Genomic DNA, 25,947 nt, shown 5'->3' on the forward strand with positions numbered 1-25,947 from the left:
CATGTTAAAGAAGTGCCTCCATGACCCTAGCCAAGTGATTGAGCCTCAGTCAGTGCAGATCCAAGAGGATCTTAGTTATGAGAGTAGACCTACACAGATAGTGGATAGAGCAGTCAAGAGACTAAGAAGCAAAGAAGTACCACTAGTGAAGGTCGTCTGGCAGAACCAGAAGCACGAGGAAGTCACTTGGGAGCGGGAGGACGGTATGAGATAGAAATATCCAGAATTATTCTAAGTTCGAGGATGAACTTTTTATAAGGTATGGGGAATTGAAACGACCCAATTTTCCCTATTTCAAGTTCTAAAAGTCTATAAAAATATTTGGAAATACTTTTAAAATATTCTAGATATTTTTAGAAATTTTTAGAGTATTTTTACGTAATTTTTGGAGGTCGTTTAGTATGTTTACAAAAAGAAAGAACTTTTGACAAAAATTGTTGAAAGCGAGGTTCGACCCCACGACCTCGGGTCGGACTGACCCAAGCAAAACCGGCCCAACCAGCTGAGATACACGGTTTTGTTAACCTTATATGGAGTGAATAATATTTAAGCAGTAGTTAGTGAATAGAGAATAAATAGGAAGAAAAATAATTGCAGCCGAGTTTCGAACTCGCGAGCCACGCCTCAAGCAGAATGCAGCCAACCAACTGTGCCAGCGGGGTTATGTTAATTAAGGAAAGAACGGATTATATTTAAGGTATAGTTAGTAATAAAAAAAACCTAATTATAAAGGGATTAAGTTTTCCCTTTCTCGAAAACCCTATCCCTTTTCTCTCTCTTCCCGTGCGAAGACGAAGCCGAGTTAGGGCTCTTCCTCCGGCGGCCGGCGAGGGGGTTTTTTTTCCGAGAATCCTTCTCATCCTCGTGACCTCCTCGACGTGGAGAGCACGTAGACGCGAAGGAGGTGCTGTGATTTTGAGTCTCGCCGAACCCTAGCAGCCCTTTCCTTCGGCTGTAAGTTCAAGAAAGCATGGTGAGTTGCTTCTCATCTGTAGTAGGAGTAGTTCCACGAGTCTTGATTTGCGAATGAACTCTGATTTGGTATTTCTGTGCCTTCCTGTTGTTCGGCTGGTTTCCTTTTGGTTCTTGCGATTTTGGTGTTGCTGCTGTGGGTTTCAAAGAAGGATCAAGAAATGGTTTAGTTTAATTGAGCATCTAGATTGAATTAAATAACAAGAAATAGTTACATATATATATGTAGTTATATATATAGTTCTGTATCTTATGGAAATGAATCTGCAAATGTTTAGATGCCATCTTGTAGCTTCAATCTCAGATTGAGATGCGGACACACTTCAAAATAGGTTGTGATTAACTTAAATGAATTTTAAGTTCATGTTTAACTTCGACTTGGGTTTTATAAGCCTATAGCAAGTTAGATCAGTTTTAGATCTTTTATTTATTTAGTAAGCAGTTTTAGATTAGTGCCAAATCCGGATCAGATTTAGATCAGCGTTAATTCTGAGCATGAACAGCTTTAATTCAAGTTGCAGTCCAGATTTCTTTTGTATCTCCATAAGCAAGAACCAGCCACAAATTGTATACCAGTTTTAGATCTTTTGCAGATTTAATATGAGCAGCCCTTATATTTAGCATACCAGTTTAGATCTTTTTGTGCCATTAATGGGCACGAACAACCCTATGTTTAGCATTTTCTGTTTAGACCTTTTTGTGCTATTTAGAGGGCACGAACAACCTTTAATCTAAGTACATAGTATTAGTTTTCTTTGCTATTTAACAAACATGATAAGCCCTGTTTATTAGCATTGCAGTTTTAGTTTCTTCGCTACTTTAACAAGCATGAACAGCTACCCTCTAAGTGTATGCAGTTTTCCTTTTAAAGAATGCAGATCTTTCTTTCTTTGATTTATTTCTGCTGTAGCATGCCTAAAGATTTCAGATTTGTTAAGTATAGTATGCAGACTTTAATAAGCAGATTTTTATAAGTATAGTATGCAGATTTTTATAAGTATAGTATGCAGATGTTTAATAAGCAGATTTTCATAAGCATTGCTTGCAGATTTTGATAAGTATTGCATGCAGAACTTTAATGTTAGGACAGATTTTTATTAAGCTTAATATGCAGAATTTTATTAGCATAGTAGGCTGTTTTTTGGTTTAAGCATTTCAAAGATAGAATTTGCTTAAACATTTCAGCTTCTCTTTAAAGAAGTATTCTGTTAGAAGTATATACAAGTATAAGAAAGATAAAGAAAAGAAAGAAAAAGGCCAAGGCCTTAAGTAGATCCCAAAGTCAAGACTTTAGGGATTTTTGGCACACAAGGTTCTTATTAAAATGCCAAGGCATTTAAAGAAGAAGTAATTAAGATAATAAGTATTTTACTTTTAAAGGGCATGTACCGGACACAAGGTCCAAGGGATGAGCTCCAAGTTTCCCCTAGGCACAAGGCCTAGAAGTATCTTAGTAGTTTCGGGATTAGCTACCTCGATTTTTATTAAGAATGCGCGCTAAGTGGTACAATGTCGGACCCAAAAGAAGTTCATTATTATTTTGAAGTATTAAAGTATAAGTTTTGAAACAAATGAAACAAGCTTCAAATATGTTTAAAATTAGAAAGTTTAGTTTCTTGTTATTAGAAGCATGCAGTAGTAGTTTTATTTGTTTCTTGCTATTGGATTATTCAGCATGTTTAGTTTTATTTGCTTTCAGCATGCTGTTATAGTTTTATTCTTATGAGCATGTTTAGCTTTACATGTTTAGCTTTACATGTTTAGTAGTTTTACATGTTTAGTAGTTTTACATGTTCAGTAGTTTTACATGTTTAGTATCTTTACATGTTTAGTAGTTTTGCATGTTTAGTATGCTTCTTTTATCAGTTTATGAGCATGATAAACTATACATGTTTAGTATTTCAGTTAGCATGATTTCCTTTGCTATATATATGAGCATGAGTAGTTTTATATGTTAGCATTTAGATTTAGCATGTTTTTATTTATATACATGCATATCGAGTTTTTGTGAGTAGATAGCGCTCACTAAGCTTTATGCTTATAGACTGCACTTCCTCCTACTGCAGATAAAGGAAAGGAAAAGATTTAGCAAGGAAGGCGACAAGGTGGTGGTGATGAAGGTGTGTGATGGCTGGATTATGGGGAGATCAAGAGTTTGCTAAGGAATTATTAAGACATTTCTGTTTAGAGTTCTTTAGTTTTCTTTTAATGCTATTATGAGTCAATATTGTATTTAAGTTTATTCCGCGTTTGTAGTTGGGTTCTATTGATGGAGTGATATTGATGTTTGCTATTGATAGGGTAGTTTCTTTCTTTTATTTGTGATATTATACTGCGTGGTTGTGAAGATATATGTTCCAGCCGTCTGTGGCTGAGTATATTATGCTTGTATTATGGGAAATGGTCACCGGTACAGGGGAGACTCTGCCGAAATTTTTCGGTAGGGTTTTCCTAGAGATTCTTAATAAACCGGTTAAGTAAAGTAGTAGATAAGTAACGGTCACTCTTAGAGAGTAGTAGTAGTAGTAAGAAGGGTGGTCGTTACAGTTGGTATCAGAGCAGTTTCCATTCTCCAGTATCACACACACATCAGCATCATCCTTGCCGTCTCCAAGTAAGAAAGTATTTAAATTCTTTCTTTATTCTGCTTTCCTTATTATTAAACTACAGTACAGAGTAAATTGCTTATGAGTACTTAAGTAAGATAGAAGTTATTGCTTCTACTTTCTTGATCCATATATATATATGTATGTTTAGGAAAGATAGAGAAGATAGCAAGTATCTTTCTTTGCATAATTAGATGGCAAGAAGAGAACATCCCCGTACCGTTCGTACCGAGAACCAAGATCAGGAGAACGAAGAGCCCAGAACCCGTGGGCCTATTCTCCCTGAAGTTGTTACTCAACTTCAGAGACAAGTAGCGAGCAACAGCAAGTGATTGCCAATCTAATGGCCAATCAGAAGCTAGCTCCTCCCACTTCCCCAACCATTAATGTGGAGACCCCAGTGGTGATTGAAGTCCTATCGGTTGTCCTAGAAGTCGCCACAACACCTAGAAGATAATAAGCATACCTCATCCAGTGGCTGAAGCTAAAACCAGAAAGATTCTCAGGCACGATTGAGCCTGGGATGCTCAGGCTTGATTCAAGACACTAGAGTGCACCATGGAGCTTCTTGACTGACCAGAAATCGAGAAGGGTAAGTGTACCTCTTTCTGCCTATCTGGAGGTGCTGGTATGTGGTGGGAGCGAGTTAAGAGTAAGAGAGCAGTCAACCAGATGAGCTGGGTTGACTTCGAGACAAAGTTTTACGAAGAAGTCTTCCGTCAACGGATCACCAATAAACAGTATGAGGAGCTTATGGAATTTAGACAAGATGATCTACCAGTAGAAGAAGTGGTTAAAAGATTTAACAGGCTAGCTCACCTTTGCCTAGAGTTAGTAAGTACAGTGAAAGAACGAGTCAGACTGATACTCCTAATGTTGAGACCAGAAATAGCACTTAATGTGAGTAATGAAACTCACCGACCACAGATTGGTAAAGAGCTGGTCAGCAGGGTATTAGTGAGCACTATCTGAACAACATCAAGGCACAACAAATGCAACACAAGCCAGTCAAGATAGAAGACAAGACAGTGGGGAAACAGAGACCCCAGTCAAGTAATCAGAACTGGAAGGACAAAGATAACAAGAAAGACCCAAGCAGGAAGATGTTCGGGTAGTCTGTGAGTATCTAAAGGTATTTCTAGAAGAGCTATCCGGACTACCTCCCAACAGAGAAATGGAGTTTGAGATTGAACTGGTTCCTGGTACCGGTCCAATTTCAAAAGCTCCGTATCGCATGTCTCCAGCGGAGTTGAAAGAGTTACAAGCACAACTACAGGAGTTACTTGACAAAGGCTCCATTCGCCCTAGTCACTCACCTTGGGGAGCTCCTGTGTTGTTTGTCAAGAAGGAAGAAGGATGGATCTATGCGGATGTGCATAGATTAAAGGGCTCTGAATCAAGTGACCATCAAAAACAAGTATCCACTGCCCAGAATCGACGACTTATTTGATCAGTTGAGAGGGGCAACAGTATTCTCCAAGATAGACCTGCGCTCTGGGTACCATCACTTGAAAGTGAAGGAAAAGGATATACCCAGAACGGCTTTCAGGACCAAATACGGACACTACGAGTTCGTAGTCATGTCTTTTGGTGTGACTAATGCACCTGCAGTTTTCATGGACCTGATGAATAGAGTGTTCAGAGAATACCTTGATAAATTTGTCATTGTGTTCATCGACGACATTCTAGTCTATTCCAGAATCCCAGAGGAGCATGACACGCACTTGAGAATAGTTCTGCAGACCCTTCAGCAAAAGCAGCTTTACGCTAAATTCTCAAAGTGCGAGTTCTGGTTAGATCAGGTGGCATTTCTAGGTCACATAATTTCTAAAGAAGGCATCCAAGTGGATCTAACCAAAATAGAAGCAGTCAACCCTGCTTGAGGATATACAGAAGAAGCAAAGTGAGGATCCAGATATCCAAAAGATCAAGCAAGGGATACAAGAAGAAGGAAATTCAGAATTTTGATAGGGGCATCCAAAAGAATTTTGATATCCAATCGGATAGGGACAATAATAAGTCGACCTCGGGGTTTTGTGTCTACTTTAGGAGGAAAAGTCATAACTATGGAAGAGTGATAAGCATAGGTGTTTTTCTGGACTCCACCATAGAAGCTGAGTATATGGCAAGTCTCTGAGGTAGCCATAAAAGCTGAATGACTTAATTACCTCAAGATAGACTTAGATATGATTTCTAGTTTGTCCAAGGATTATTACAATTTATTGTAATAATAATGGTGTAGTAATAAACTCGAAGAAACCATGAGTCTATAAGGCAAGTAAACACAATAGAGCGCAAGTACTACCCAATACAAGAAATTGTATAACGAGGAGAAGTTGTTGCCACCTAGATTGCATCAGATGATAACCTAAAGTCCTTAAGGCAAGAGCTTTTTGAAAGTCATGGGAATCAGATGTATGACAGCTTAGTCTTTTAGTATAAGTGGGAGATTGTTAGAGTGTATACTAAAAGCCTAGCTTTTGGTATAAACATTTATCTAGAACTAAGAATCACATTGGTCAAATGTCTACATTTATGATAAATATAGTTGTTCAATTAATTTATATTGTAGATAACATGGTGTGTGGTGTCACACACAGAGGATCATGTTATCAGTACCTTATAAATTATAAACAGTAGCTCACGACCATAATGGAAAGGAACAAACCATTGGAAGGTCGTAGTGTAATTAGGTGTTAGTTTATCTTAACTATATAATTACACTAGTACACTAAGAGTGTATTGAGTAGGACCATTTGAGGTCGTTTCTTTTATACTGACTTTATAAAGAAACAAAGACCTCAGTTATTATGGAAGTGTGTGCTCTTAATCCTAATATAATAACAAGCACATATATTTGATATTTATTTCTTTAATTTATCAATGGGTGAGATTTAGTTCGATAAATCAATAAGCCCGATAAGTTGAGAAATGATATCACTTATAGTGTGTGTTGTTGATTATAGAAGGAAACTGTGTCCTAGTGATCTAGGTTGAGAATGCCCCCAAGAGGAGCTCATAAGGATTGTCATGTTAAACCCTGCAGGTGGACTTAGTCCGACATGACGATGAAGTTGAGTGGTACTACTCTTGGAGCTAGATATTAATTAAGTGAGTTGTCAGTAACTTACTTAATTAGTGGACATTTGTTATCTTAAACATGACACACTCATAATAAGAAGGAGCCCAAAATATAATTTGGGATTGGTGCGGTAGTTCAATAATAGTTCTTTAGTGGAATGAATTATTATTGATGAAATTAAGTTGGGTGTTTGGGGCGAACACGAGAAGCTTAATTTCATCGGGAGACCAAAATCAATTCCTCCTCTCGGTCCCTATCGTAGCCTCTTGTATATAGAGAATTATACCCACCTATACCACTTTCTTACCCACTCTTTGGTGGTCGGCCAAGCTAGCTTGGAGCCCAAGCTAGGGCCGGCCAAGACCCAAAGATTGAGCCAAGTAGGGGTCGGCCAATGCTTGGAGCCCAAGCATGGTGTGGCCGACCCTAAGAAAAATAAAAGGATTTTTATTTTAAAATTTTTCTTATGTGGATTCCATGGTTTTTTAAAAGAGAGTTTAAAAATTAAAAATTTCCTTTTATAGCTTTCTACAAAAGATTAAGAGAAGAGATTAATCTCTTTCCTTATTTATAGTTTAAAAGGATGGTTTTAATTTTTGGTAAAAACTTTCGTTATTTGTAAATCATCTACATGTTTAAAAGAGAGTTTAAAATTTGAAATCTTTCCTTATTTGTTGGTTAAAGGAGGATTTTAAATTTTAAGAAAACTTTCCTTTTTAACCATGTTCATGATTTAAAAGAGAGTTTAAAATTAAATATTCTCTTTTATAAGTTTCTACAAAAGATTAAGAAAAGATTTGATATCTTTCCTTATTTGTAAATTAAAAGAGATTTTAAGTTTTAGAGATAACTTTCTTTTTATCCACATGTTTAAAAGAAAGATTTTAATTTATTAAATTTCCTTTTTATAAACCAATCAAGGGATAAAAATTATTGGAGAAATTTTTTATAAAAATTTCTGGAGACAAATTAGGAAGTTTTAATTAATTAAAACTCTCCTTGTTTGTAGTTTTTATATGGCCGGCCAAATAAAATTGAGAAAGAAAATTATTTTTAATTAAATAAATTTTCCTTTTCAATGGCAAAAGAATTAAGGAAGTTTTTATTAAAATTTTCTTATTTGCCAAGATCAAGGATTATAAAAGAGGGGGTAGAGGAGACTTCAAGGCTAACGACTCTATTCTATTTTTCTCCCTCTTTTCCTTGGTGGTGTGGTCGGCCCTATTTCTCTTCTCTCCTCTTGTTGGCCGAAACTTATCTCTTGGTGGAGCTTTTGTTAGTGGCCGGATCAAGGAAGGAGAAGAAGGAGAGAAAGCAAGCCTCGTTTCTAGCATCCCTTGGAGCATGGTGGTGGTGGCCGAACCTCTTCATCCTAGAAGATGTTTTGATGGCCGAAACTTGCAAGGAAGAAGAAGGTGATTGGTGGTTTCTCATCTCGGAAGAACGTTGCCCACACAACGTCCGAGGTTAGAAGAGGAATACGGTAGAAGATCAAGAGGTCTTTCTAGAAGGTATAACTAGTAATTTTTCCTTTCCGCATCATGCTAGTTATTTATGGAAATAATACCAAATACAAGAGGCATGCAATTCTAGTATTTCGAATTTGTTTTTGATGTTGTGTTATTTGTTTTTTCTTTTCCTTGTGATTTGATTGTTCCTTTCGGTTAACCTAAAGTTATTTTAGGAAATTAAATATTAGCTTTCCTTAAAAGGTTTTGTCTAGTCGGTGGTGGTTGCTCCCATATCCAAGAAGGCCATGTGCCTCGCCACGTCAGTACTGGGAACCAATTATGGAAATTAATATTTAATGGAATTAATAACTTAGGTGATTTGGATCGAACGTGTTAAGTTCCGCAGGAGATCCAAGTCAAAACCTAGAAGAACAAATAGATTAAACTTTGGATCAAACGTGTTAAGTTCCGCAGGCGATCCAAGTTTAATTTAAAAGAACACATGGTAGCTAGGAAAAGGTTCAGATCTTAGTACAAAATTTTTGTACAGTGGAACCATTAGGTTTTCCGAGTAGCAACCAACATATGCATCATAAAGAAAATAACGACCAGCACTAATCATGCGTACAGTCTCCTGATACAAGAAGGATAAATGCAACTGAATAAAGCAGGAGAAAGCATCTAACGGGACCAGTATAAGTCTGACAGTCGTCGGGGCCAGAGTGTCATAAATCACGTATCAATCATATGCATCCATATAAATCTGACAAGTAAATGTAGCAAACACGATAAATGCATCATGCGTATGATCTGAAATGTAAATGGTCGCGCTGGCCTTGATCAGCATCTCACCTGATGGTGGGACCAGGAGGTAGAAATGTGACAGCGTGCACTCTGCCATCCTTGCTCACGATGGTGATCGAGTGGACGGGATCTTTGTCAGTACACCTATCCTCCTACCCCAAATCATAAATGGGGAGCTCGATGCTCTCATCTCGGTACGATGACGGGAGGAATCTCTGGCTATCAGCTGCGTCACACTACCGTGGCGGACCAGTCGAGCGAGTCCAACTACCTGCCGGCTACCACGTTGCTACACTAAACCAACGGAGCCAAACAGAGCAGAATCGTCTGCCGGTTACCACGCTGAGTCACCGGACCAGCGGAGCCTAACAAAAGAACTGCTATATAACCTGTATGATATACTACTAACCCATGAGTGGTAGTGTGTACACATACATGTAACTGGCGATGTGCTCGACAATAATGGAGCAAACTATCGCACAGCATGCAATCATGCGAGATGATGCATGACAATAAACATAGCAATATCTTGAATAGCATAGAAATATGCATACATAAATATAAAATGTGTACCATAGGACAATGAATCAAATCAAGGTACACAGACCAGATAAGGTATTAAAAACCCTAGGTCCTGAACATGATAAATAACATGGTTGTGTCACTACCTCTATAAATATGCATAATCAGGTAAATACTAACATGAGGTGCATAGCAAATAAACAAACAAGCATGTAACAGATCAGGTAGATCAACCGAAGCAAATAAGAAAACACAATCGTTGCTATTTGTTAAAGACATTATTATGCATATCAAATTGTAGGATCGAAAAGAATATAGATATCTCCACAATGGTATGATATTGTCCACTTTGGGCCTAAGCCCTCATGGTTTTGCTCTTGGGCTCTACCCAAAAGGCCTCATACCAATGGAGATATCTTTCTCTTATAAACCCATGATCTTTTCCATGTGTTTTCAATATGGGACTATGTTTGCAACCTTGCAACCCCAACAATCCCCCCCTCAAACAAAGGACCATGGGCTTCCCACGTCCGATCCTTGACCCACTAGGTCTTCCTGCCCCTCGGTCTACCCGACCTACTAGGACTTCCTGTCCCTCGGTCCACCCGACCTACTAGGACTTCCTGCCTGGTGTCTGGTCCTCTTGATCCGAACATAGGAACCCCCACTTTCTTTGTTCAAGGTCAATATTGTACTCACATGGCTCAATCAGACCATAGCTCTTGTGCACAGTCGGCGGTTAAACCTTCTGGCAGTCCGGGCTCTGATACCAATTGTAGGATCGAAAAGAATATAGATATCTCCATAATGGTATGATATTGTCCACTTTGGGCCTAAGCCCTCATGGTTTTGCTCTTGGGCTCTACCCAAAAGGCCTCATACCAATGGAAATATCTTTCTCTTATAAACCCATGATCTTTTCCATGTGTTTTCAATATGGGACTATGTTTGCAACCTTGCAACCCCAACACAAATGACATAAAGTCAAAAGTACCCACCTCTAATGGAAAAGATCAATCCGATAATCGAGATACTTGTCTCGTGTCAAAGTCCTGTAGTAAATCATACAGTTTAGCTAAGTTGATTATAAACAAATAGCTAAACAAATTCCTAATCCATCGACCATCTAGGGTTAGCTTCATTAACCCTAATTACACCATTAAATTAATTCTAAACCTAAGTTAACAATTATTGTGAACACAACTAGCAATCATCTACAACGAAGATCAAAACCCTAAACCTTACCTCAATTCACAGTCGTGCTGGTGCTGGAGGAGTGACTGCCGGATCTAAGAAAACCCCACAGCAAAGTAATCACTCTGCCGGACTCACCTCACGATCACAGAATCTCCCTCACTAGAATCAATCGGATCACAAAGAAAACAAGAGATCAACACTACATAAGGATCAAGTACCCGATTCACCAATTAGGGCAGCACCCTACCTCTGTGCTCTGAGCCCCAAATCAACGTCGGTGATCTAGGGCTGAGATCCTTCGATGGCGCGGCAGCAACTCACGATGAGGGAGATGCTCGGCAGTAAAGAACTAGGGCACAAAAAGGGCGGATCAGGAGAGACCAGTGAAGGGGGTTCTCCACCGGAATGCGTCCGTGCAGTTGTGGCCGAGGAAGAGAAGGGAAACGGGCGGCGCCATCAAGTGGAGGACGAAGGTATCCGGAGAAGGGCTCGGGAAAATCGGCGACACTGCTGATTAGAGAATAGGAGGAAGAAGTGGCAGCGCCGGCGCTAGGGCAAAGGCGATCGACGTCGGTGTGCCCCCAATCTCAATAGCGGAGACAAACAAAGGTGTCTGCGTCGCCGGCGACAGTGGGAATAGGGCGTCACGGGGAAGGAGAAAGAAAAGGAATCAACACTAGGGTTTTCAGCTTTGTATGCGTGGGAAGAGAAGGAAAACCGCCGTGGGCGGTTAGGGCAGGCGTCGGGCGCGAGAGAAGAGGCTCGGGGAAAAGGGAAACAGCGACGGGAAGAAATAGAAAATAAAAAGAAAAGAAAAAGGAAATAAAGAAAATCAACATTTCCTCGCCAAAACGGAGTAGCCTAAACAGGCTTTCCCGGACCCTATTTTCATCCCGGTAAACTCGTCCATACGAGCTCCGAAAAATTCCAGAAAAATTTCTAAAAATTTCAGAAAATTCCCTTATTATTATTCGCCATTTTTTCGGTATTTTACAAGTAGTGCGTACAATATGCAAAAATATAAGATAGTAACAACCTACTATCTTATGTGAGTTTAAGTACAATGCAAGTTTCTTAAAATAAAAATATACCTACACTTGTATGGAAGATGATGCTCGGTCGGCACTTGAACAAAGTAGTTGCTTGTGTGAAGATGAGTTGTAGAGCAATAGTACAAACAACAGCAGTTAGCGCAGAGATGAACTTCGAACCCACCAAATTTCATTTTTCCTGCCTTGGACCTCGAGCTCACTTTTATAAGAGTCATCGATGTTTGGTCGACCAATCCCTAGATTCGGTCGATCGAACCAGCTCCATTCCATCTTCGCTGAGCTCCAATGCTGATTCGATCTTCGACATTTAATGACATTAAAGTATTCGGTCGACCAATCACTTTTTTCGGTCGATCGAACAGAGAATTTCCCTGTTTGTCGAGATTCGCACTTAATGCTATATTGATGAGGTGATCCTTCGATTGACCGATCAGCTAGTTCGGTAGACCAATCTGTTGGTTCGGTAGACCGATCAGCTTAGTTTCCTTCTTTGCTTCTGACCGAACTAATCTGTGTCGCATCGTTAAGGTTCGGTTGACCGATCCTTTGGTTCGGTCGACCGATCCTTTGGTTCGGTCGATCGATCGAGCTTAGATCGGATTTCACTCTGCTTTGATCTGAACTAGTGTCTGTTCTAAGTTAGCCTTGTTCGGTCGACTGATCCTCCTGTTCGGTCGACCGATCAGGCCAAACCTGCAAAACAGAGTTAAATAGTACATTCCTGCAAAATAGAGATTAGCACAGTAATATATAAAATGCATGAGTAATAATAATAGATAGTTCAACTATTTTGATCTTAACTTGGAAACCTTCTGATTTCTTCAGTTGGATTAGCGACCTTAAGTTGTTCCTTTCAAGAACACGACCTCACCGTCGCTCCTCCAGTTATTTACCTCAACCTACCTATCAAACTTTGATCCTCCAGATATGTTTGGACTTTTCACTTAGCCTTGATCGGCTCGCCAGGACTTTCTCTTGATCTTCGGCCCTCTAGACCTCTCGATCTCACTGCTAAGTGTCGAGTCCTATCGACCCACTTGATCTTTCCACCTGGGTTCCACGATCTGCTAAGACTTCTTCTTCCTATCCTCCAACTAGGTCTTTCCAGGTTGAGTAAACAGCTTGCACACTTAGTCAACTTGTTAGATCACAACAAGATTTAACTTGAACCTTTGACAACATCAAAACTTAGTTTTGATTCTGGTGCAACAATCTGCACCAACACTAGGGTTACCTACCCATAGGATTTCCACTGCCCGACTTCACTTACCAAGACTTCCACCACCTAGGGTTACTTCCTTTAGGATTTCCATTGCCTAGCATCACTCACCAAGACTTTCACCACCTAGGGTTACCTCCTCCTAAGATCTCCACTGTCTAGCTTCACTCACTAGGACTTACCCTTGCCTAACTAAGTTAGGACTTTTCCTTACTAGTCATCTAGTCCTGACTAGACTTTTCTCTTCCAAACATCAAGTCTTGTTTAGATTAACCATAGTCAAACTGACCAGACTTAGATACATTGTCAAATATCAAACCACTGAAGCTGGTTGTACAAATAGGCAGGAGCAAACAATTAAATATATATAGTATAATATAGGCACATACATGCAGATGAACAGTCGCAAGTAGGTGTGGCAAGTCAATAATGAGGGAGTTGATTGGCGAAGATGGTGAAGACCGACACGAGGGAGCTCGAAGGAGGAGGGTTCAGAAATGTTTAGGTTGTTGAGAGGAGAAGGGGAGATGAAGGGTCTTCGAGAAAGAAAGGGGAGACGAAGACAAACACAATTAATTCTGATAGGACACTGCAAGAAAAATTATAATAATGGTGACATGGTGGTGCTATAGTGAATATATATATATATATATATTCACTATAGCACCACCATGTCACCATTATTTGTAATGCAACCTAAGGGTGATGCTTGAGAACTCAAACAACAAGTTACTGTAATGAATTTTTCCTCATAAAAAATTAATTTAATTTTTTCTATTAGATATTAAGCCGATAAGAATGGATACTACACTTGATCTTAGCCAAAAGGCCGAGAAAGTTATTCTTTCTAACGTTGTCGACATAAAGTATTTATAGAAATTTCTTCGCTCATAGTATTGTTGATTCTAAGATGTGAGACTAAAGAGAACTATAATAATGTATATTTTTTTATTAAAAAATAATGAGAAAAAATTATTAATAAGTCTTAAAATTATTTTCGGTATGAAAAAATATTAATATAATTTATTTTAAATTTCATCAAAATTAGCTATTAAAGGTATAGTTTCTTAATTAAATAGTAAGGTAGTAAGATTTCCAAATATTTAATACCGTATTTTTTTTATAATATATTTATCGGGTAGTTAACGGATTATATTATCAGAATGCTCAAACAATAGAAATAAGACTATTATGGATAGTAAATAATTTTTTACTATAATTGTTAGTTAATTAACGTGGTAATGAAGGTAAAAAGTAAATAAATAAGTCAATAAATAAAATATAATTAATAACCAATCCTTCCCGTGATATTTATTGCTTAATTACTCTTCTCATAGCTACCTGACGACGATAAAACCGTGAGAAGGTGGCAGAGACAGCCTGATCCCGACGCCTATGCTCGCCTGATGACGGACCAGAATAACAAGCGCCGGCGTGAACAGGGAGGCAGGCTGGAGGACCGCCTCACTTCCCTCCACGACGACCTCCTTATCTTCATCCTCTCCTTCCTCTCCATCAAGCAACGCGTCGCCCTCTCCGCTGTCTGCGCCCGCTTCCACCTCCTCCAACCCTCCATCCCCCGACTCGACGCCTTCCGCCTCGAAGTCCGGTTTCCCTCCGACAGCGTCGACGTCCACAAAGATCTCACCATCCCCCGTGCTCTGATTCGCCAATTCCACCTCGTCTTCCACTTCGTCGCCGATTTACTCATACCCCACGAAAATCAGCTCGTCGACGCCCTCGTCGACACGGGCGTGCAAAACCTCACCCTTGAAGCCTCTGGCAACGGATTTTTGTATCTCAGCGACAGGGAAAACTACTGCATCTTCAACATCAAGTCTAAAATATGTAAGACCAACGCTCTACCACAAACCAACAATAATATGTGGGAGCTCCGCTTTACCACAAACGATCCATAAGTGTCCAAGGCACCTAACTATCCAACTAGAGGTTGCACGAGATCACTCAACCACATATCACTGTGGGCAGCCAAAGGTATAACAATCCAACAATCAAATCAAACTCATCGTCAATTCTATCAACATTGTAGTGAGTCACCCACTTATAAGAAAATGGGTTGACAGGGTAATCCAACAAATGACATAATGCAGACACTCCACATCCTACATTCAACATAAGTAGAATCATCATGCTGCTACCAACAATACACCTGACACACGTGCTCACACAACATATGTGTGATCGACATAATCCTCCAATTTGTACACACCACGCATACTCACAACATAGGTATAATTCATCGTGATACCTCCAACAATGCATACCGAACCTGTGTGCATATATCAACATAGGTATAATCAACAATATACCTCAAACAACACTCACATGACATATATATACCTATGCCAAGAGTATAATCAACGTAATACTTCCAACAAATCATAATCGACATGAGTATACACTCAGAACAATCATATAATAAACAAGATACCTCAAATATTACACCGAACACATCTGCACATATCACAACTCAGATTAAGTCGATAAGATACCTCCAATAAAACACTCAAACACATGTGTATATTTCACAACATAGATTTAATCGACAAAATACCTCCAATAAACAAATTAGACCACTCGGGTATAATCTACTAGAAACCCACAATAATCATCATCTGGATAAATATACACTCACTACATGCAATTTTGACCGTCTATCATAGAACTCCTACAACACATAATAATCAAGTGTATAAACTACACAGGTATGTATAATCAGCATATTTAATCCAATCAACAATGGTATACGATCAATTCAGTCTTTTCCACGTCAGTACGAGTTATGTACTCAAATATACTCTAGATACCTAACTAAGCACAAATAATCAAAAGATTCGAACCTCTAAAAAAATAGAGTATGACTGTCCTCTACTGATCAAACCAATAAAACTAAATCAGTCATCTACTAACTAATCAAGAATACCTTGATCCTCTTTAAGCAACTATGGTAAATCAAACTTCTACTGACCGATCTAACAAGAGTAGATCAATTATCTACTAATGAAATTAACTAAGATAAAATGGTATACTACTGGCTAAGTTAACATAAATATGTAGATACTATCCACTACCCAGCTAATAATAGTAGAGGCTGGTATGTGCCTCCATCTCCTAACCAACTAGTAGTAACAGAAACTAAAACTACTAGTATATGATATGAAAAGTCTCCCGAGACCGTAACCCTTGATCTCTATCTGAGTCGACCATGATCAGTGGTTTACCTAATATTGTTAGTTGCTACTCGGAAAGCTTAACGGTTCCTCTGTACAAAAATTTTTGTACAAAGGTCTGAACCTTTTCCTAGCTACCATGTGTTATTTTAAATTAAATTTGGATCGCCTGCGGAACTTTACACGTTTGATCCTAAGTTTAACTTATTTGTTCTTTTAGGTTTAGACTTGGATCTCCTGCGGAACTTAACACGTTTGATCCAAATCTACCTATGTTATTAATTCCATTAAATATTAATTTCCAAAATTGACTTCCAGGACTGCATGGCGAGGCACATGACCTTCTTGGATATGGGAGCAACCACCACTGCCTAGACAAAGCCTTTTAAGGAAAGCTAATATTTAATTTCCTTAAATAACTCTAGGTTAAAGAAAAGGAACAATCGAATCACAAGGAAAAGAAAAATAAAAGAACACAACATCGAAAACTAATTCGAAAAACTAGAATCGCATGCCTCTTGTATTTGGTATTTTTACAAATAAATAAAACTAGTATGATGCAGAAATTAAATACTAGTATACCTTTTCTTTTGCAAGCAAAAACCTCTAGGTCTTCTACCGTATTCCTCTTCTTACCTCGGACGTTGTGTGGGCAACGATCTTCCGAGATGAGAAACCACCAAAAGCACCTTCTTCTCCTCCTTGCAAGGTTCGGCCACAACAAGAGCACCTCCAAGGATGAAGAGATTCAACCACCACCAATGCTCCAAGGGATTCTAGAAAAGAGGCTTCTTTTCTCTCCTTCTTCTCCTTCTTAGATCCGGCCACCAAAGCTATCTCCACCAAGAGAAGGTTTCGGCCACACAAAGGAGAGGAGAGGAAAAAGAAGGGGCCGACCACACCCAAGGAGAAAAGAGAGGAAAAATAAAATAGAGATGTTAGCTATGAAGGCACCTCTACCTCCTCTTTTATAATACTTGGTTTTGGTAAATAAGGAAATTTTAATAAAAATTTCCTTAATTCCTTTGCCATGAAAAAGAAATTTTAATTAATTAAAATCAAATTCCTTTTCTCACATATCATGGTCGGCCACATTCAAATCTCCAAGCAAATAAAAATTTTAAACACAAATTAAAATTTCCTTATTTGCTTCCGGAAATTTATAAAAATTTCTCCAATAATTTTGGATTATAAAAAGGAAATTAAAATCTTTCTTTTAAACATGTGGATAAAAAGAAAGTTATCTCTAAAAATTAAAATATCTTTTAATCTACAAATAAGGAAAGATATCAAATCTTTTCTTAATCTTTTGTAGAAACTTATAAAAGAGAATATTTAATTTTTTAAACTCTCTTTTAAATCATGAACATAGTTAAAAAGGAAAGTTTTCTTAAAATTTAAAATCCACCTTTTAATCAACAAATAAGGAAAGATTTCAAATTTTAAACTCTCTTTTAAACATGTGGATGATTTACAAATAAGGAAAGTTTTTATCAAAAATTAAAACCATCCTTTTAATCTACAAATAAGGAAAGAGATTAATCTCTTCTCTTAATCTTTTATAGAAAGCTATAAAAGGAAATTTTTAATTTTTTTAAACTCTCTTTTAAAACCATGATATCCACATAAGAAATAATTTTTTAAAAATCCATTTTAATATTCTAGTGGCCGACCACCTAAGCTTGGGACCCAAGCTTTGGCCGGCCACTAACTTGGCTCATCCACTTGGTCTTGGCCGGCCCTAGCTTGGGTTCCAAGCTAGGCCCGGCCCCGTTGGATGGGTAAGAAGGTGGGTATGTGGCGGGTATAAATCTCTATATCTGAGAGGCTACGATAGGGACCAGGAGGAGGAATTGGTTTTGGTCTCCAGATGAAATTAAGCTTCTCGTGTTTGCCCCACAACTTAATTTCATCAATAATAATTCATTCCACTAAAGAACTATTGTTGAACTACCGCATCCCAAATTACATTTGGGCTCCTTCTTATTATGAGTGTATGTCTCCCCATGTTTAGGATGTCGAATGTGCACTAATTAAATGAGTTACTGACAACTCACTTAATTAATATCTTAGTCCAAGAGTAGTACCACTCAACCTCATCGTCATGTCGGACTAAGTCCACCTGCAGGGTTTAACATAACAATCCTTATGAGCTCCTCTTGGGGACATTATCACCCTAGATTACTAGGACACAGTTTCCTTCTATAATCAACAATACACACTATAAGTGATATCATTTCCCAACTTATCGGGCTTATTGATTTATCGAACTAAATCTCACCCATTGATAAATTAAAGAAATAAATATCAAATATATGTGCTTGTTATTATATTAGGATTAAGAGCACACACTTCCATAATAACTAAGGTCTTTGTCCCTTTATAAAGTCAGTATAAAAGAGATGACCTCTAATGGTCCTACTCAATATACTCTAAGTGTACTAGTGTAATTATATAGTTAAGACAAACTAATACCTAATTACACTACGATCTTCCAATGGTTTGTTCCTTTCCATCTTGATCGTGAGCTACTGTTTATAATTTATAAGGTACTGATAACATGATCCTCTATATGTGACACCACACACCATGTTATCTACAATATAAATTAATTGAACAAGTACATTTATCATAAATGTATATATTTGACCAATGTGATTTTTATTTCTAGATAAATGTTTATACCAAAAGCTTAGGCTTTTAGTGTACATCTTAACAAATACATGGAATATATGATATATCAACTAGACAGGTACTAATAAAGAATGCTAATACATGTCATAAACTATAATAGTCAACTGTGCATATACTAACAAAAGGTAGGATAACAATATACCACATACCTCCTATAGCTTGGAGATGTCTTGCCGCTGCCAGGCCCCAAAAATCTGAAAAGTCACATCGAGAAGACTAAAACACGAAATCCAAAACGCGAGAAATAAGACTTGTAAACCGAGCTCTGATACCAAATAAATTGGTATAAGATAAATCTCGAAAATCCAGAACATATAGCAAGTATCGTATACTTGGCTCTGATACCACTAAATTGTCACGCCCCGGGGGAGTCCCTGTCCGAAGAAATTTCGGCAGCACCTCCCCTGTACGGCTGACAATCTGAATCATTTCTACATGCACAATATACATCAGTCACAGGCGGCTGGAATATACACACAACCACGCAGTTATATGATACAGCATACTCGGATGATACAATAAAAACACAACCACGCAATTATATGTAAAGCAGCCCACTCGGCTGTACCAAAACCAAATCACAACGGAAAATGACAGAAACCAAATACAAACAAAACACAAAACTGCTAGCTGGCTAGGCTTACACAACCAACAATAATACAAAATACCACATAACAACTTCAAAACTCCAGAAACAAAACCGGAGCACAAACTAAACACACTGACACATAAAACAAACAAAACATAAATGAAACCAATAGATCTTCTGAGGTGACGTGGGGACCAGCAGACAGGATACTCCAAGCGACATCATAAACAACCTAGTACCTGAAAAAGATAGTGTCCACGGGGGTGAGTTCAACAACTTAGCGAATACCAATAGACATGCCTAGTAAGATATATCTAACAGCAATAAACATGGAATACAGTTTCCTAATCATATATAGGAAATATACAAAACTAAAAGGTAACTGAGGAAGTTGTACTCACCAGGAACTCCTATCCAGAACAAAAGAGTCGTCAAACCAGATACACAATATGCCTCCTATATGCATGTCAAACAAATGCATCCACCAAAATGCAGCATATAAGTGCAGCAAACACAAGCAAATAAATGCAATAAATGCATATGATGCCAATGACATGGTCACCCCTGATGCCAGTCAGTCATCTCACACACAATGGTGAGACTGAGTGGGTAGAGTGTGACAAGTGCACTCGACATCACGCTCGATGGTGACGAATGGGACGGGATCTTGTCGAGTACACACATACTCTATCCCAAATCATAAATGGGGGCCTTGATGCTCTCATCTCTCGGTACACCATTACGGGAGGGATCTCGACGTCTACCATGCGTCACACTACCGTGGCGGACCAACGGAGCACCAAACGAGCAAAGCGGCGTGCTACCACTGCGTCACGCTACCCATGAGTGGACCAACGGAGCGCGAGCGGTGATGGCGGTGATATGCTCTACAATAATGGAGCAGTCTATCACGCAGCATGCAATCATACGAATGGTGCATGAAACTAAGCATGACAATATCCTGAACCAAATCCACATATATGTATATAAAAATGTGTACCCTAGTACAAGTAAGTCAAATCCACAGATCTAGGGTATACAAGCCCTCTATGGTATAACAACCTAGGTCCTGAACATATCCACCTCCATACAATATGTACCAACAATGTACATGGATCAAAGCAAAAGGTCTAGGTTCACAGATCAAGTATGATATAAAAATATAGATACACATGTCAGATAATAAAAATCCAGAGTCTAGTCCTAAACTCAGTAAAGCATGGTATGTCACTTACTCTAGGAACCAAGGTACTCATGGCAATAATCACGAGGTATAAACATGGATACATAACAAGCGACAAAATAGAACATGCTATGAGTATCAAACCGTGACATACCAAAGACAAACATGATCATTGCTTGTAGCTATAAAATACTATGCATATCCAATTGACAATATCATAAAAGATAAGTCAAGAGGTACCTGCCTTCAATGTAGATCGAGCTAATCAACCTCTATGTCGAAGTGCTTGTCCCGAATCAACGTCCTGCAAATCACATGATTATAATTTAGCTAATTACATATGCAACAATTAGCTAAATCTCAACTCAACATAATTAGGGAAAATCCTAATCAAATCATCCATGAATCCTTTAATCTTTCCAAGACACTCCACACTTTTATAATTAATCCAATGATTATATTGTTCATAAACTCTTCTATTAATCACAATGTCAATTTAATTAACAATCCATCATAACAAATCATGATTCTAATCCCATAATCCTATAAATGATCATGTGACCTTCTACATCAACCAATCAATAAGATTTCCATCATAAATCAATTACCTCATAAGAATCAATCACTTACTTAATATTCAACATATCATGAATCCAACTCACATAATTCCTCCAATAACTTAATCAATCCTCTAAACAATAATCCGCCATTTTAATCCTAGCAATAACTTCAACCTTAAAACTCACCAAATCTGATGATAATCACTGATGCCTCGTGATCAGAGTGTAACCCACGGCTGGAAATCACCGGTGTGTCTACTGCTGCTGGAATAAGGAAATGTTGTATGGTTTGCTACCGAAACCATGAACTCCCCACAGTACACAATTCCTGCTGAAATCCTTCCCACTGATCAGACCAAGTTGAATTCAATAAGTGGGATCACAAATCATGCAACAACCTAATCTTACCTCACTGAACCACACTGATATCAACCGGATCAAGCAGGAAGTCACTGATGTGATCGAGCAGACGGGTGGCGACTGAGGAGGAACACAAGCTAGGGCACGAGGAAGAAACATCGGATTTAAATCCTCCTTGCTCTTGGCCGGAAACAACCCAAGCAGAGACGTTGGGGCAGAGAGGGCAAGGGAAGAAGAAGGTGGCGTCGGCACGGTTCTGATCTCTACGGCGGAGACAGGTCTAGGGCTCAGAGCGGCAGCGACCGACGCTAGGTAGAGAAGAAGGGCAATGGCGTTGGGAACGGCGACGCAAGCAGGAGGTGAAGACCGACCAGGATCCCCACGGCGAGAGGTGTCGGCGCTCAGATCAGAAGAGGAGAAAGAATTTTAGGAGAAGAAGGAGAAGAAAGAACTGCCTTGGAGCAGTTTTGGCACAACACAGGCTCGCGGGGAAAGAAGAGGGCACGGGCGAGGTTCGGGTGAGGGTACGGGGAAAAACGGAAAAGAAGAAAAAGAAAAAGAATTAGGAAAAGAAAAAAAAACAAACTTTCCCTCACTTAAATGGGTAGCTTAAATAGGCTTTCTTGGGACCCCGTTTTATCCCCGTAAACTCGTCCATTCGAGTTCGAAAAATTCTAGAAAAATTTCCAGAAATTCCGGAAAATTTCCTTATCATTATTCGCCATTTTTCAATATATTACAACATCGCCCCCAGGGCCACACATACATCGGCCAACACGGCCGAAACAATAACAATAATAAATAAGCAACAATCACACATCCAACATCCACGCAGTTTAATAGTGAACAACTAAGAAACAATGATAAGAAGACTCAAAAATAACCCTACTCAATTACACTCATAAAGCACAAAACTGATGTCCTACTCCACTACACTCATAAAGCTCAAATCCGACGATAAAATCAACTTACCTCTTCGACCGTCTAGGCAGGCGTGTAGTAAAACAAATCCAATAAAACTCATAGGCAATATCCAAAAGTAAACTAATACAAGTCCAGATGTCAAAAGCAGAATAAGTCTAAAACACAATCTAAACAAGAAAAACTAAAAGAGCAACACTCGTCTTCGTGGACTGCAGGGGACTAGCGACTGGAACTCTCTCCGGACAGCATCAACCTAAAAATAACAACGGAGGAGGGTGTGAGTCCAAAACTCAGTGGGTATAAACTGATATGCATAATAAAGAAAATTACAACCAGCACTAATCATGCGTACAGTCTCTTGATACAAGAAGGATAAATGCAACTGAATAAAGCAGGAGAAAACTGTACTAACCAGGACCAAGGTATAAGTACAACAGGTCGTCAGACCGAGAGTGTCATAAATCCTGTATGCATGTCAATCATATGCATCCATATAAATGCAGCAAGTAAATGTAGCAAACACATGCAATAAATGCATCATGCATATGATGCAAATGTCATGGTCACGCCTGACGCCAGTCAAGCATCTCACACACAATGGTGGGACCGAGAGGGTAGGGCTGTGACAACCGTGCACTCTGCCATCACTGCTCCTGATGAGTGATCGAGTGGACAGGATGCTGTCGAAGTACACCTATCCTCCTACCCCAAATCATAAATGGGGGAGCTCAATGCTCTCATCTCCCGGTACACGATGACGGGGAGGAATCTCTGCCGGCTACCACGCTGCGTCACACTACCCATGAGCGGACTAACGGAGCCAAATAGAGTCCAACTGTCTACCGACTACCACGCTGCTACACTAAACCAACGGAGCCAAACAGAGCAGAACCGTCTACTGGCTACCATGCTGAGTCATCGGACCAGCGGAGCCTAACAACAGAACTGCCATATACCTGTCTGATATACCACTAACCCATGAGTGATAGTGTGTACAGATACATGTAACTGGCGATGTGCTTGACAATAATGGAGTAAACTATCGCACAGCATGCAATCATGCGAGATGATGCATGACACTAAACATGACAATATCCTGAATAGCATAGCAATATGCATACATAAATATAAAAGGTGTACCATAGGACAATGAATCAAATCAAGGTACACAGACCAGATAAGGTATCAAAAACCCTAAGTCCTGAACATGATAAATAACATGGTTGTGTCACTACCTCTATAAATATGCATAATATGATAAATACTAACATGAGGTGCATAGCAAATAAACAAACAAGCATGTAACACATCAGGTAGTGATCAACCGAAGCAAATAAGAAAACACAATCGTTACTATTTGTTATAGACATTATTATGCATATCAAATGACATAAAGTCAAAAGTACGCGCCTCCAATGGAAAAGATCAATCCGGTAATCGAGATACTCGTCTCGCGTCAAAGTCCTGTAGTAAATCGTACAGTTTAGCTAAGTTGATTATAAACAAATAGCTAAATAAATTCCTAATCCATCGACCATCTAGGGTTAGCTTCATTAACCCTAATTACACCATTAAATTAATTCTAAACCTAAGTTAACAATTATTATGAACACAACTAGCAATCATCTACAACGAAGATCAAAACCCTAAACCTTACCTCAATTCACAGTCGTGCTGGTGCTGGAGGAGTGACTGCCGGATCTAAGAAAACCCCACAACAAAGTAATCACTCTGCCGGACTCACCTCACGATCACAGAATCTCCCTCACTGGAATCAATCGGATCACAAAGAAAACAAGAGATCAACACTACATGAGGATCAAGTACCCGATTCACCAATTAGGGTAGCACCCTACCTCTGTGCTCTGAGCCCCAAATCGACGTCGGTGATCTAGGGCTGAGATCCTTCGATGGCGCGGCAGCAACTCACGAAGAGGGAGATGCTCGGCAGTAAAGAACTAGGGCACAAAAAGGGCGGGTCAGGAGAGACCAGTGAAGGGGGTTCTCCGCCGGAATGCGTCCGTGCAGTGGTGGCCGAGGAAGAGAAGGGAAACGGGCGGCACCGTCGAGTGGAGGACGAAGGTATCCGGAGAAGGGCTTTGGAAAATCAGCGACACTGCTGATTAGAGAATAGGAGGAAGAAGTGGCACCGCCGGCGCTAGGGCAAAGGCGATCGGCGTCGGTGTGTCCCCAATCTCAACGGCGGAGACAAACAAAGGTGTCTGCGTCGCCGGCGGCAGTGGGGATAGGGCGTCACGGGGAAGGAGGAAGAAAAGGAATCGGCACTAGGGTTTTCAGCTTTGTATGCGTGGGAAGAGAAGGAAAACCGCCGTGGGCGGTTAGGGCAGCCGTCGGGCGCGAGAGAAGAGGCTCGGGGAAGAGGGAAACGGCGACAGGAAGAAATAGAAAATAAAAAGAAAAGAAAAAGGAAATAAAGAAAATCAACATTTCCTCGCCAAAATGGGGTAGCCTAAACAGGCTTTCCCGGACCCTGTTTTCATCCCCGTAAACTCGTCCATACGAGCTCTGAAAAATTCCAGAAAAATTTCTAAAAATTCCGAAAAATTCCTTTATTATTATTCACCATTTTTCCGGTATTTTACAAGTAGTGCGTACAATATGCAAAAATATAAGATTGTAACAACCTACTATCTTATGTGAGTTTAAGTACAATGTAAGTTTCTTAAAATAAAAATATACCTACACTTGTATGGAAGATGATGCTCGGTCGGCACTTGAACAAAGTAGTTGCTTGTGTGAAGACGAGTTGTAGAGCAATAGTACGAACAGCAGCAGTTAGCGCAGAGATGAACTTCGAACCCACCAAATTTCATTTTTCTTGCCTTGGATCTCGAGCTCACTTTTATAAGAGTCATCGATGTTTGGTCGACCGATCCCTAGATTCGGTCGATCGAACCAGCTCCATTCCATCTTCGCTGAGCTCCAATGCTGATTCGATCTTCGACATTTAATGACATTAAAGTATTCGGCCGACCGATCACTTTTTTCGGTCGATCGAACAGAGAATTTCCCTGTTTGTCGAGATTCGCACTTAATGTTATATTGATGAGGTGATCGTTCGATCGACCGATCTGCTAGTTCGGTCGACCAATCTGTTGGTTCGGTCGACCGATCAGCTTAGTTTCCTTCTTTGCTTCTGACCGAACTGATCTATGTTGCATCGTTAAGGTTCGGTCGACCGATCCTTTGGTTTGGTCGACCGATCCTTTGGTTCGGTCGACTGATCGAGCTTAGATCGGATTTCACTCTGCTTTGATCCGAACTAGTGTCTGTTCTGAGTTAGCCTTGTTCGGTCGACCGATCCTCTTGTTCGGTCGACCGATCAGGCCGAACCTGCAAAACAGAGTTAAACAGTACATTCCTGCAAAATAGAGATTAGCACAGTAATATATAAAATGCATGAGTAATAATAATAGACAGTTCAACTATTTTGATCTCAACTTGGAAACCTTCTGGTTTCTTTAGTTGGATTAGCGACCTTAAGTTGTTCCTTTCAGGAACACGACCTCACTGTCGCTCC

At 39.4% G+C, this 25,947-nt stretch overlaps 1 protein-coding gene and 1 pseudogene across 2 annotated transcripts; one reads left to right on the plus strand and one right to left on the minus strand.

Moving 5' to 3' along the window:
• The first annotated feature begins 851 nt into the window (after window positions 1-851).
• LOC122051842 lies at window positions 852-14,859 on the plus strand. 2 transcript variants are annotated; one of them, XR_006131570.1, is made up of 2 exons: window positions 852-973; window positions 3,039-3,098. XR_006131570.1 is itself a non-coding variant. In XM_042613144.1 (2 exons), the coding sequence occupies exons 1-2, from the start codon at window positions 971-973 to the stop codon at window positions 14,822-14,824; spliced, it is 585 nt and encodes a 194-aa protein (XP_042469078.1). In that variant the 5' UTR covers window positions 919-970; the 3' UTR covers window positions 14,825-14,859. The 2 variants fall into 2 exon arrangements, 1 of the variants encoding a protein (XP_042469078.1); XM_042613144.1 differs by lacking the exon at window positions 3,039-3,098 and adding an exon at window positions 14,243-14,859 and having other exon boundaries at window positions 919-973.
• Window positions 13,565-13,747, minus strand: LOC122054253 (annotated as a pseudogene).
• Window positions 14,860-25,947: the final 11,088 nt, after the last annotated feature.

This window comes from Zingiber officinale, chromosome 3A, assembly GCF_018446385.1.
Source record: "Zingiber officinale cultivar Zhangliang chromosome 3A, Zo_v1.1, whole genome shotgun sequence".
Lineage (NCBI taxonomy): Eukaryota > Viridiplantae > Streptophyta > Magnoliopsida > Zingiberales > Zingiberaceae > Zingiber > Zingiber officinale.